Source organism: Hypanus sabinus, chromosome 31, assembly GCF_030144855.1.
Source record: "Hypanus sabinus isolate sHypSab1 chromosome 31, sHypSab1.hap1, whole genome shotgun sequence".
NCBI classification, from domain to species: domain Eukaryota; kingdom Metazoa; phylum Chordata; class Chondrichthyes; order Myliobatiformes; family Dasyatidae; genus Hypanus; species Hypanus sabinus.
This window is the reverse complement of record NC_082736.1, coordinates 21,499,660-21,512,861: the sequence shown is the minus strand read 5'-3', so window position 1 is coordinate 21,512,861 and position 13,202 is coordinate 21,499,660. Positions and strand designations below refer to the sequence as shown.

The following is a 13,202-nucleotide window of genomic DNA, read 5'->3' as shown; positions in this document are numbered from 1 at the left end:
TAACAGCAATGTAGCCCAAATGGCTGAGTGTAGATGAATGGTACGCAGATATTGTCCTGGGGCCATGTTTCTGCAAGAACAGACTCTGCGAATGAAGACAGGCACCTTTAATGATCCCTGGACCTCCTGTTGGTTCTTTGGTCCCACCTGAAGAGGGAAGTGAAGTCACAATGGGGTGGTGAGTCACGGTCCCAAGGCTGAGAAACCGCCCCCCACCCCGATGATCTCACAATAGTGTTGTGGGTCATACAGCTGGGGGGAGGGGAGGTGGGAGTCCAGTTGACACTGATGCTGGCTGCGGGATCTCAGACGACCATGCACTGGCACCCGAAAATTGTGCTGAGCTCCAGGGAGAGGCAGGGCGAGGAGGAGTGGGACCCATCCACTTAGGACGAGGGATCCGCTCTGAATCGGCAGCGGCGAGGAGGTGTGGGGGGGTGGATGGGCGGGGTGGATCTAACAGCCAGTGGGAGGTCCTGGGGGGGAGAAGGTGTTACGTTCAGAGCGTCGAGGGAGGACGGGGGGGGTGGTAGAAGTTACCGGCCCGAGCAAACGACGTCCTCTTTCTGACTGCTGGCAGATCTCACTGGGGTCGGTGGCACGTGTGCGGACTGTGCCTGGGGCGACGTTCTTGACAGGCCCCCGGGAGCTCGGTGGTGTTGGGGCGACGAGGAGGAGGAGATTTAGCTGCTGCCATCGCCCATAATCATCGCCAAAGCTGTCGGGTGCTTCGCCCTTCCCTCCCCCTCCGCCCAACACTCCCTGTCCTGGCCTCCGGCCCACCCAAGCGTGCAGCAGAATGGAGTCGTGCAGGGCGGAGGCCTCTCTCGAGGCCCTGACGGACGCCGCCTTCGACAAGGACGACGGCGTGCGCAGGCAGGTCGCCCAGTCCCTGCACAGCCTGGGCTGCCAGAACCCCGAGCAGGTGCTGGGCTCCTGCCTGGAGTTCCTGCAGAAGCACGGTCAGCTGGAGCAGGGGCATCGGACGGCCATCCTGCAGTGCATGGAACGCATCGTGCTCGACACCATCGGCCTCATCGGCCAGCCGCTGGCCAAGAGGATGATCGCCCTGGCCTCCGAGGAGATGATCAAGTCCGGAGAGGCGGAGGTCGGCTGGAAGGAGGCGGCCAGCAACCTGCTGGTGGCCCTGGGCTCCCGGTTCAGTGATGAGATCCTGGAGGAGGTCATGCAGAAGCTGCAGCCCGGCACCCTGCCCCAGTTCTTTGTGGTGCAGACCCTGGCCAACCTCTCGGTGGCCAACGTGCAGGGCATGGTGCCCTACCTGCCCACCACCCTGCAGACCATGCTGCCGATGCTGTCCATGGTCAAGCAGGACAACATGAAGTGGGTTTTCACGTCTGCCTTGGGCCTCTTCAGCAAGAGTATCCTGGAGTACCTCTCAAGCGTGGACAGGACGACCAAGCCCGTCCTCTGCAAGGACGTCTTCTCCCAGGAGATCTACGCCGCCTACAAGATCCTCTTCGGGAACTGGCTGCGGAACAAGGACAGCAAGCTGAGGACGGCCATCGTGGTGGCCCTCGGCTACATGGTCCACCTACTTCCCAGCGACCGGATAGGGGACGAGCTGCCCCGCTTCGTGGCCGGCGTCCTGGCCCTCTACAAGAAGCGCTGCGAGCCCTTCTATGTCACCCAGTGCCTGCGCAACGTGCTGGAGACAAGCGTGGAGATGGGCAGCCACGTGCCCGAGGCCCAGCTGGACGCCCTCCTGCCCCCGCTCCACCACCAGATGTGCACGCCGGTGGACCCGGCCAGCGAGCTGGGCCGCAAGAACCACGCTGAGGTGCTGCAGTGCTTCGCCATCCTCCTGCACGTCTCCGTCGACGGGCTGGTCAAGTTCCTGCTGCAGAAGCTGTCCAACAGCAACGAGCGGGTGCGGTTCGGCACGCTGACTGCCCTCGACCACGTCATCGGCACAGGCTTCAAGCCCCTGGAGACAAAGAAGGCCCTGATCGTGTGCGGCGTGAGGCAGGCGCTCCAGGACAATGACAACCGGGTGAAGCTGCTGCTGGCGCAGGTGATCGGGCGGATGGGAGAGCACGGCTACCTCCAGCTGGAGGGTGGGTATACCCTGGTGGAGTTCCTGGTGCAGCAGTGCAGCCTGACGCCCGCTGAGAATCCCTCCTGGCTCCAGCTCCAGGAGGAGGAGGACGTCAGCGACGAGGAGCTGCGCCGCTTCTGCGAGGGCGTCCTGGGCTCCCTCGTCACCCTGGATGCCATGGACGACGTACTGTGGCCCTTCCTGCTGGAGTTTGTCACGCCCATCCAGTACACCAACGCCCTGGCCACCGTCTGCCGCTGCCTGGAGCGGGTGGGGGCTAAGAGGAGACGGGAGAAGCAACAGAGAACGGCCCTGAACTACAGCGAGAGGCTGGGCATGCCCAAGCCCCACACCCTGCTGGCCCGCCTACTGGCGGTCTCCGCTACGCCCTACGCGGGCCAGGGGAGGGGTCTGGCGGCCCTCCGGCTGCTCCGGTCGCTGAGCACCAACGTCCACCCGGAGGTGGTGAAGCTGTGGGACGAGGAGCTGCCTCAGCTCGTCCAGTACCTGGCCGAGAGCCAGGAGGACTCCCTCCCCCAGAAGCTGTGGGAGGATAAGCTCTTCTTCTTTCTCTCGCGCACCCTGGAGACCATCACGGACGAGAAGTGGACCTGGCAGCTGAGCGAGGAGATGACGCACCACCTCCACGGCTACCACGGCTTCCCCCGCGAGAAGGCGTTCCTCTACAAGTGCGTGGGCATCGTGCTGGGCCAGACCAATAACCGGGACGTGATCGACAACGAACTGCAGGAGATGCTGCTCAGCGTCCAGCACGCCGAGCCGCTGGAGCGGGAGGGGCTGGCCACCGGCATCGGCTTCTGCGCCATGTCGCACCTGGACGAGACGCTGGCCAAGCTGGACGAGTTCGTCAAGATGGACATCGTGAAGAAGACGGCCAGCTTTTTCAACATCCTGAAGGAAAGGCTGGACGGCGACATGGAGCGGGTGAAGAGCACCCTCATCCTGTGCTACGGCTACGTGGCGCTCTATGCCCCCGAGGGACTCATCCTCCAGCACATCGAGCTCAACATCCTGGACCACATCCTCAGCCTGTCCAACACCAAGGTCCTGGGTATCAAGGTGGAGACCAAGGACCTGATGATAAAGCTAACCCTGATCAAGGCGGTGACCCTCATCGCCAAGGCCATCCACACCAACAAGAGCAGGCACAACTTCAAGTTCAGCCGCAGGGAGGAGTTGCTGTCCTACATGCAGGACCTCATCGCTGGGGAGCCCAGGGCCCAGCTCAAGACCCGCGTGCGACAAACGGCCATCAACGCCTGCACCCACCTCGTCAGGCTGGAGCCTCGGCTCAACGAGATGGAGTCGTCCGAGCTCATCCGCAACTGCCTGGAGGCCGTCTTCTCCTTCCTGCCGCTGGACGCTGACAAGCGGAAGGACACTCGGAAGCTGAAGGAGCGAGAGGTCCTGCACGGCGAGACCATCGTCGCCCTGCACGAACTGCTGAAGGAGTTCCTCACACAAAGCCTCAACTCCAAGGGCCTGGAGTTCATCTTCAAGCACGTCCAGGAGTGGATGGTGTCCATCAAGGACCACGAGCGGGAGCGGGCGATGGGCGCCACGCTGGCGCTGCTCGACTTCTATCGGGAGAGGTTCAACGCCATCCACGCCGGCACCTTCCACAACCTGGGCGAGCTGGTCGGCCGGCTTGTGCCGCGCTGTGCCGACCCCGTGCTCCCCGTCCGCTATGCAGCCATCGACAGCCTGCAGGCGCTGCTGTGCATCCAGGAGCGCTACGAGATCTGCGCCACCTCCCGGGCAGACGGGGCGGCGGAGCGCCTTCACGCCGTCAAGGCTCGGCTCCAGAACCCCGACTGCCACGCGCTCTTCGAGATCTGCTGCGACGTGGCCAAGGTCATCTCCGGCCGGCTGCCCAGGGACCAGCTGCCCTCGCTGCTCTTCGCCCTCTTCGAGGGCCTCTCTGACTACCACAGCACCAGTGCCAGCGCCTGCTCGGTGGTGATGAACGCGCTGGTGCGGAGGCACGGCGAGGCTCTGCGGGACCACGTGCCCGACATCCTCGGCCGCCTGCAGGCACGCGTGCAGAGCATCAGCCTGGAGCAGGTCCGCTTCTCCGTCACCTACTTCATCTCGCTGCTCACCGCCCAGTGCATGCCCGGTGTGCTGGCCCACCTCCTCCTCCAGCCCCTGCCCTTCGACAAGTACACAGGTGGCGTCTGGCAGTCCCTGGCCCGCGAGGCCCAGCTGGCGGAGGCCACCATGGAGTCCCTGCTGGAGAAGCTCAACGGCTACCTCTCGCCCAGCAACCAGAAAGACGCCCCCGGCAAGAAGCCCCAGGCTGCTGCCTCTGAGACGGTGGCCGTCGTCTATGCCCTGAGTGCGATGGTCTCCAACCCCGAGTCGGCGGAGGCAGTGGCCAGCCTGTACCCCAGGCTCTTTGGCACCCTGGTCCTCTACCTCAGCTTCCTTGTCAGTGAGAAAATGGCCGAGAGCCAGGGCAAGAGCTCCTCCAAGAGGAAGAAGCTGGGCCTGCAGCTGCCCAGCGCCCAGCCGCTCAACGTCTGGGACTCCGCGGTGGAGACGCTCAAGCTGACGCTCGTGCGCGGCGGCACGGAGGAGGTGATCGGGTGCCTGGAGGACGAGGGGGCCTGGGAGCTGATGAAGAGTACGGAGGGGCACCAGCGAGGCGTGGCCCTCCTCGCCCAGGCCACCGGCAGGCACGCCACCCGCTATGTGGCCGGCATCGTCCGCTTCCTGGAGCCGGCCCTGCTGCACCCCCATGAGCACCAGCGGGTGACGGCGGCCGCGTTCTTCGGCGAGCTGCTGGCCCAGCCGGTGCTGCAGGAGCTGCCCGTCACCGACGTGCTGCTGAACAGCCTGCTGAAGAGCCTGGAGGACCCGTCGCCCTTCGTCCACTTGCTCTCCGTCCGGGGACTTGGCAACGTGGCCCTCGGGGCCCCCCGGACGATCCCCGGGTACGCCGACCAGCTGCTGGCCGCCATGGTGGGCGGGCTGGACCAGAGAGCCGAGCTCAACGACTTCGTCGCGCTGGAGGCCCTGACCGGCCTCTCCAAGATCCTGGGGCACCTGGCCGAGGAGGACGTGCGGCCTGCCCTCACCGATGTCATCGCTGCCATTCAGCCTTTCTTCGAGAGCGAGCGCGAGGGTCTGCGGGCTGCGGCCTTCACCGTCTTCGGGAGCCTGCTGCGCTTCGCTGACGGTGGCTCCCGCGACCTCTTCATGGAGCACGTCCATCTCAGCCTGGTCAGCCTCCTGCTGCACGTCAACGACAGCAGCCCGGAGGTGGTAGCCGCCTGCAAGGCCGTGCTCCACCTCCTCGGACCCCACCTGTGCTCGGACAAGCTCCGCGCCATCTTCCGGGCCGAGCTGCTACAGGAGGCCAACGCCCGCTACTGGGACTTCATCGACGAGCTGACCAGGCTGATCATCAGCGAGTTCCCGGACAAGTCCAGCCTCTACCTCTCCAGCAGCGTCTCCTTCTTCAAGAGCGTGCTCCCCGAGATCCGGGGCAATGCCATCGTCCTGGCTGGCTTCCTGCTGCACCACCTGCCCAGGGAGTACGTGGAGGCCAGCGCCAACGAGAACGTCTGCGTGGCCATCATCATGATGCTGCACGACGTCTCGCCCTGCGTCCGCACCAAAGCCGCCAAGGTGTTGGGGCTCCGCCGGGTTTTCTAGCCGCAGCCCGTCGGCACAGGAGGAGTGCCCAGTGATTACTGTTTCCCCTTTTTAAATATAAGAGTCCTCAAGAATTTTAGACGATTGTCTGGCTCGAAGCAGAAGTTACCCCGCGAGCACCGGAAGTGTGTGGAATGAATAAAAGCGCCAATAGCAAAGAGCCTGGTCAGTCGCTGTCCTTGTGTTCACCCCCGCCCACCCACTGAAGAGGAGGAAAGTATATTGGGAAGGGCCGGATGAGTCCGGGCCCCTCGTTGTGGGAACAGGTCGAGAGCCAAAGAGGGGAACCATCAGAGCGAGGTGTAGCCTCACCCCGTGTGAAGGGGGCAGCTCAGAGTTCCAAGGAGAGGGGCAGGTGTGTAGGAGAGGGGGTAGAGCCATAGCTGTCTTTATTCACAGCTGCTTGCAAGGCTGGTGTATACCCCCCATCCCATCTGCCTTAAGCGACTGTCTTGAACCGCTGCAGATCTCCTGGTGGAGGGGCTCCCATCGGGGAGGCAGTGGCCGGGTTTAGGCCCAGTGCTGGTAGAGGAACGGGATATGTTTTAAAGTCAGGTAGGGAGGGGCTGCAGGACAGAGGGCACGGATTTACCTCGGCTGGGGGAGCACAGGTTGCAGTAAATGGGTGAGGGTGTCAGAGATGGGAAGGAGGGAAGTTATTGCACCCACTGAGTGCTGGGAGTCTGGAACTCACTGCCTGAAGGTGGGTGGGGAGGGTTGGGGGTAGACTGAAACCCTCCCTGCACCGGGATGGGCCTCGAGGAGCCGGGACCCACTGGGGGGGGGGTGTTGAGACTGAAACCCTCTCTGCACTGAGACAGGCCCTTGAAGAGCTGGGACCATTTGCAGAAGCATTTGATAAAGAGCAGGGCTGTCCTTTCAACCCATACAATTTTCCAACACTCACGCCACTCAGAAAGATTTTCTCATTTGTCCCAACTAGCCAAAAATTTACTCTGGGACTGTGACTTCTGGTCCAAGACACCCCACCCAGATGAGATATAGAACGGAGAATAGGCTCCAGCCCATGAGGTTAACTTACTCCAAAGTCAATTTAACCCTTCCCTCCCACACTTTTCCTTCATAAACGTGCCTATCTTAGTCTCTTGAATGTCTCTAATACACCAGCCCCGAGCAGCACCTTCTGCACACTGTCTTCTGTTGTAAAAATCCTTCCTATATTTTCCACCATCCCCTTAAAAGTATGTCCCCTTGTGTTAGTCATTTCCACCTTCGGTGGGGTTGGGGTTGGGGAGGGGGTAGGAGAAAGTCTCTGGCTAGATCTTATACATGCTTATTAAGTCATCTCTCATCCTCCTTTGCTCTAAAGAGAAAATCCCTCGCTCGGTCAACCCTACCTAATCCAGGCAGTATCCTGGTAAATCTCGACACCCTCTCTAAGGCTTCCACATCCTCCCTAGAATGAGGTGACCAGAATTGAACACAGGAATCCAAGTCTGGTCTCAGCAGAATTTCACAGAGCTGCAACGTTACCTGACAGATCTTAACTCAATCCCCCAACTAAGGAAGGCCAGCACATCATGTCTTGTTAAGCTGTGGAAGAATTTGGTGGGCTTCAGTGAGGTCACCTCATTCACTAATCTCAAGGGTGTAGGCCTGCTGTGTCATTTCTCATATGATCCCTGAAACGATCTGGCAAGCCTTTGCTGAAATCCCTCCATCTTGACTTCTGTGCTGTACTTGGAGACGGATGCTAGACCTGTACTACCATTTCAAACAGTCTCTGTAACTGTAGGAGGACGTCTTTATGCCTATAGCTTTTCAGTAAAGACATTTAGCTTCTTCATGATACAATGAGCCATCACCTTATCATTCAGTGAGTCAGGTTATTTGAGGTTCGTTGAGGCTCTATAAGGCACTGGTAAGACACTTGGAATACTGTGTGCAGTTTTGGGCTCCTTATTTAAGAAAGGATGTGCTGACATTGGAGAGGGTTCAGAGAAGATTCACTAGAATGATTCCCGGAATGAGAGGGTTAACATATGAGGAACGTTTGACCGCTCTTGGACTGTACTCCTTGGAGTTTAGAAGAATGAGGGGGGACCTCAAAGAAACATTTTGAATGTTGAAAGGCATGGACAGAGTGGATGTGGCAAAGTTGTTTCCCGTGGTGGGGGAGTCTAGTACAAGAGGACATGACTTGAGGATTGCAGGGCGCCCATTCAGAATGGAGATGCGAAAAAAATTTTTTAGCTAGAGGGTGGTGAATCTATGGAATTTGTTGCCACGGGCGACAGTGGAGGCTACATCATTGGGTGTATTTAAGGCAGAGATTGATAGGTATCTGAGTAGTCAGGGCATCAAAGGTTATGGTGAGGCGGGGAAATGGGACTAAAGGGGAGATTGGATCACCTCATGATGAAATGGCGGAGCAGACTTGATGGGCCAAATGGCCGACTTCTGCTTTGTCTTATGGTTATGCAGCTCCTTCAGAATTATCAATCTCTTGCCATTAAAAGAAAGCATCTGCTTTGGAACAGAAAACCATTCGATTTCACATCAATTTGCCAAGTCTTAGTGTGTACATTCCCCCAAAGCCCCTCTGTGTCCTGCTCAGCCCAACAATGGCACCTCATGTTGGACCATCAACAGACTTGGATACATGATCTGATTCCTTCCCCAGAGCCGTTGATGCAGATTGTGAACAGTGAGGATCTCCGAGGTACCTTACTAGTCCTTTCCTGTATCACCCCCCCAAAAAAAACACCTGCTCTAATTTCCTTTAATCTCTTGTTGTCTGGTACCTACAGAAAGGGTTACAAAAGTTTAAAACTGCATCCGTTAGCCCCCATTTATCCTGTCGAAAGAACAAACTGGCTTGTCAAACGTTTCTCTTTCCTAATTCCATGTCAAGTGCTCTACTCTCTGTACGGCCGTCACACTGGCGGCTCTGTCTCATTGGAGTGACTGGTCACCAAATCTGCAGGGACCGGCTGCACCACAGCCTGGTGTGGAGCTGCCAATGCACGGGACTGGAAGAGCTGCAGAGCGTTGTGGGCGCAGCCAGCTCCATCACTGAGGCGGGTCACCTTCAAGAGGGTGGTGTTTCACCAAGGGCACTCTTCTCATTGCCACCAGCAGGGAGGAGGTACAGGGGCCAGAAGACACACTCGACGCGGAACGTAACAGCACAAGCTGATTGGTGAACTGACTGTTTATTTTGTGTTTTTGCATATCACGCATGTTTTACACCTCGGCAAGTCGGTGATAAATGTGATTGAGCGGTTGGCAATCTGCTGGTGGGAAAGTTGTTGTTGATGTTGAGGATGAAAGCCCTGAATTCTTGCGTGGCTCACTGAGTTTTTCTAGCGGATTGTATGTTGACCCGCTGCCTCCACGTTAATAGCTGATGAAATCCTTTCCCTGCTTGCTCAACAGTGAGCCAGTGCAGTAGCCTCCTCGTTGGCAGCCATGAGTGACAGGGAAGAGTTCAGAAGCTGCTCCTCTAGTTCTAGGCAGTGTGGGGAAATCTGTCCAGTTTCTCCATGAGGAGAGGTTGGGACCGCATACTGGAGACGAGCTGCCTCATCTAACTGGCTATTACCATGGGAGATACGGGTCCTCAGTAGGGTCTGGTTCAGCCACGCCCCAGCTTCCCTGAGATCGGAGATCCTGTACTGATCAGATTAATGTATTTGCCATGTACAGCAGGGTGAAATGAAATTCCTTGCATAAAACTCACGGATTAAACAGTATTGTCCAGTGCCCTGGGCTGGTCTTACCACAAGACATAGGAACAGAATTAGGACAGCTGGCCCATTGAGTCCACTCTGCCACTCCAGCATGGTCGGTTTATTATCCCGCTCAACCCTGCAACCCTGACTAATCAAGAACCCATCAATCTCTGCCTTAAATGTACCCAATGGCACGGCCTCCCCATCCGCCTGTGGCAAAGAATTCACAGATTCACCCCTCTCTGGCTGAAGAAATTCTTTCTCATCAGTTCTAAAGGGGCACCGTTTTATTCAGACAGTTCCCCATGGCCCGATAGGAAGCATCCTCTCCATGTCCACTCTATCTCAGTATTCAATCGGTTTCGATGAGATGCCCCTCGTTGTTCGTAACTCCAGTGAGTACGGGCTCGGAGCCATCGTACGTTAACCTCTCCTCTGGACCCTCTCTGATGCCTACGTCAGCCGGCATGGGTGAGAATGTGTCAGAGAGAGCCTCTTGCCGACAGAACAGCAAGTTAAACAGCAGATCGCACCAGTTCAACCATCACTTTTAATGTCAGTGGTAGCAGAAATATCAACACTATATTGCACTGGAGAAACATGCAGATCACACGAGGTGCGTGATAATAAATAGGGTACCCCACGGTGGGGGAGGGAGTGCTTCAGTTAAACTCTGAGGGGAGGCGGTGGGGCGTAACAGGCAGGGCATTTTGTAATCTTTCTCTGCACCTCAGTGAAGGGAAATGGCTGCTGTAAACATGGCAAACCAACATTCCTCAAAGTGAGGTGGACGAGGAATAATTAAAGTGTTGTAAACATCGGTCAACTTGGCATCGCAACAATCCCACAGCCCAGGCCAAAGAAAGGGAAAGGAGAGGAAGAGGAGACAGGGAGGCCATGAAGAAGCTGAGCTGGAAGGACAGGGAGGGGAGAAGAGAGAGAGAGAGAGCTGGAAAGAGACAGTGAGGAGAGAGAGAGAGCTGGAAAGAGACGGAGGGGAGGAGAGAGAGCTGGAAAGAGACAGTGAGGGGAGGAGTGAGAGAGCTGGAAAGAGACAGTGAGGGGAGGAGAGAGAGAGCTGGAAAGAGAGTGAGGGGAGAGAGAGAGAGAGCTGGAAAGAGAGTGAGGGGAGGAGAGAGAGCTGGAAAGAGACAGTGAGGGGAGGAGAGAGCTGGAAAGAGAGTGAGGGAAGAGAGAGAGCTGGAAAGAGATGGAGGGGAGGAGAGAGAGCTGGAAAGAGACAGTGAGGGGAGGAGAGAGAGAGAGAGCTGGAAAGAGAGTGAGGGGAGGAGAGAGAGAGAGCTGGAAAGAGACAGTGAGGGGAGGAGAGAGAGAGAGCTGGAAAGAGAGAGTGAGGGGAGGAGAGAGAGAGCTGGAAAGAGACAGTGAGGGGAGGGGAGAGAGAGAGCTGGAAAGAGAGTGAGGGAAGAGAGAGAGCTGGAAAGAGATGGAGGGGAGGAGAGAGCTGGAAAGAGACAGTGAGGGGAGGAGAGAGCTGGAAAGAGAGGGGACAGAAAGCTGGAAAGAGACAGTGAGGGGAGGAGAGAGAGAGCTGGAAAGAGATGGAGGGGAGGAGAGAGAGCTGGAAAGAGGCAGTGAGGGGAGAGAGAGAGCTGGAAAGAGAGAGTGAGGGGAGGAGAGAGAGAGCTGGAAAGAGACAGTGAGGGGAGGGGAGAGAGAGAGCTGGAAAGAGAGAGTGAGGGGAGGAGAGAGAGAGCTGGAAAGAGACAGTGAGGGGAGGAGAGAGAGAGCTGGAAAGAGAGGGGACAGAAAGCTGGAAAGAGACAGTGAGGGGAGGAGAGAGAGAGCTGGAAAGAGATGGAGGGGAGGAGAGAGAGCTGGAAAGAGGCAGTGAGGGGAGAGAGAGAGCTGGAAAGAGAGAGTGAGGGGAGGAGAGAGAGAGCTGGAAAGAGACAGTGAGGGGAGGGGAGAGAGAGAGCTGGAAAGAGAGAGTGAGGGGAGGAGAGAGAGAGCTGGAAAGAGACAGTGAGGGGAGGAGAGAGAGAGAGCTGGAAAGAGACAGTGAGGGGAGGAGAGAGAGAGCTGGAAAGAGACAGTGAGGGGAGGAGAGAGAGAGAGCTGGAAAGAGAGGGGACAGAAAGCTGGAAAGAGACAGTGAGGGGAGGAGAGAGAGAGCTGGAAAGAGATGGAGGGGAGGAGAGAGAGCTGGAAAGAGACAGTGAGGGGAGGAGAGCTGGAAAGAGACAGTGAGGGGAGGAGAGAGAGAGAGCTGGAAAGAGAGTGAGGAGAGAGAGAGCTGGAAAGAGACAGTGAGGGGAGGAGAGAGAGAGAGCTGGAAAGAGAGTGAGGAGAGAGAGAGAGCTGGAAAGAGATGGAGGGGAGGAGAGAGAGCTGGAAAGAGACAGTGAGGGGAGGAGAGAGAGAGAGCTGGAAAGAGATGGGGAGGAGAGAGAGCTGGAAAGAGACAGTGAGGGGAGAGAGAGAGAGAGCTGGAAAGAGAGTGAGGGGAGAGAGAGAGAGAGCTGGAAAGAGAGGGGACAGAAAGCTGGAAAGAGACAGTGAGGGGAGGAGAGAGAGAGCTGGAAAGAGACAGTGAGGGGAGGAGAGAGAGCTGGAAAGAGACGGAGGGGAGGAGAGAGAGCTGGAAAGAGAGTGAGGGGAGAGAGAGAGCTGGAAAGAGATGGAGGGGAGGAGAGAGAGCTGGAAAGAGACTGAGGGGAGGAGAGAGAGAGAGCTGGAAAGAGTGAGGGGAGAGAGCTGGAAAGAGGGAGGGGAGGGGAGAGAGTGGGGAGGAGAGAGAGAGCTGGAAGGAGGGGAGAGAGCTGGAAAGAGATGGTGGGGAGGGGAGAGAGTGAGGAGAGGAGAGAGAGCTGGAAAGAGAGTGCAGAGAGAGAGAGAGAGCTGGAAAGGGAGGGGAGGGGAGAGAGAGCTGGAAAGAGACGGAGGGGAGGAGAGAGAGCTGGAAAGAGATGGAGGGGAGGAGAGAGAGCTGGAAAGAGATGGAGGGGAGGGGAGAGAGTGAGGGGAAGAGAGAGAGCTGGAAAGAGATGGAGGGGAGGAGAGAGAGAGAGAGAGAGCTGGAAAGAGACAGAGGGGAGGAGAGAGAGCTGGAAAGAGATGGAGGGGAGGAGAGAGAGCTGGAAAGAGACGGAGGGGAGGAGAGAGAGCTGGAAAGAGTGAGGGGAGGAGAGAGAGAGAGCTGGAAAGAGACAGTGAGGGGAGGAGAGAGAGCTGGAAAGAGAGAGGGGAGGGGAGAGAGAGCTGGAAAGAGACTGAGGAGAGAGAGAGAGAGCTGGAAAGAGACGGAGGGGAGGGGAGAGAGAGAGAGCTGGAAAGTGAGGAGAGAGAGAGCTGGAAAGAGGGAGGAGAGAGAGAGAGCTGGAAAGAGAGAGGGGAGGGGAGAGAGAGCTGGAAAGAGTGAGGAGAGAGAGAGAGCTGGAAAGAGACGGAGGGGAGGGGAGGGAGAGAGAGCTGGAAAGAGTGAGGAGAGAGAGAGAGCTGAAAAGAGACAGAGGGGAGGGGAGAGAGAGAGAGAGCTGGAAAGAGACTGAGGAGAGAGAGAGAGAGCTAAAAAGAGACGGAGGGGAGAGAGAGAGTGCTGGAAAGAGACAGAGGGGAGGGGAGAGAGAGAGAGCTGGAAAGAGACTGAGGAGAGAGAGAGAGAGAGCTGAAAAGAGACGGAGGGGAGGGGAGAGAGAGAGTGCTGGAAAGAGACGGAGGGGAGGGGAGAGAGAGAGAGCTGGAAAGAGGGAGGGGAGGGGAGAGAGAGCTGGAAAGAGACTGAGGAGAGAGAGAGAGAGAGAGAG

At 57.7% G+C, this 13,202-nt stretch overlaps 1 protein-coding gene across 1 annotated transcript; it reads left to right on the top strand.

Moving 5' to 3' along the window:
* The first annotated feature begins 799 nt into the window (after positions 1–799).
* LOC132383701 (maestro heat-like repeat-containing protein family member 1) lies at positions 800–5,740 on the top strand. Its single transcript, XM_059954892.1, has one exon. It carries the CDS (start codon positions 800–802, stop codon positions 5,738–5,740), a length of 4,941 nt encoding a protein of 1,646 aa, XP_059810875.1.
* The last annotated feature ends 7,462 nt before the right edge of the window (positions 5,741–13,202 follow it).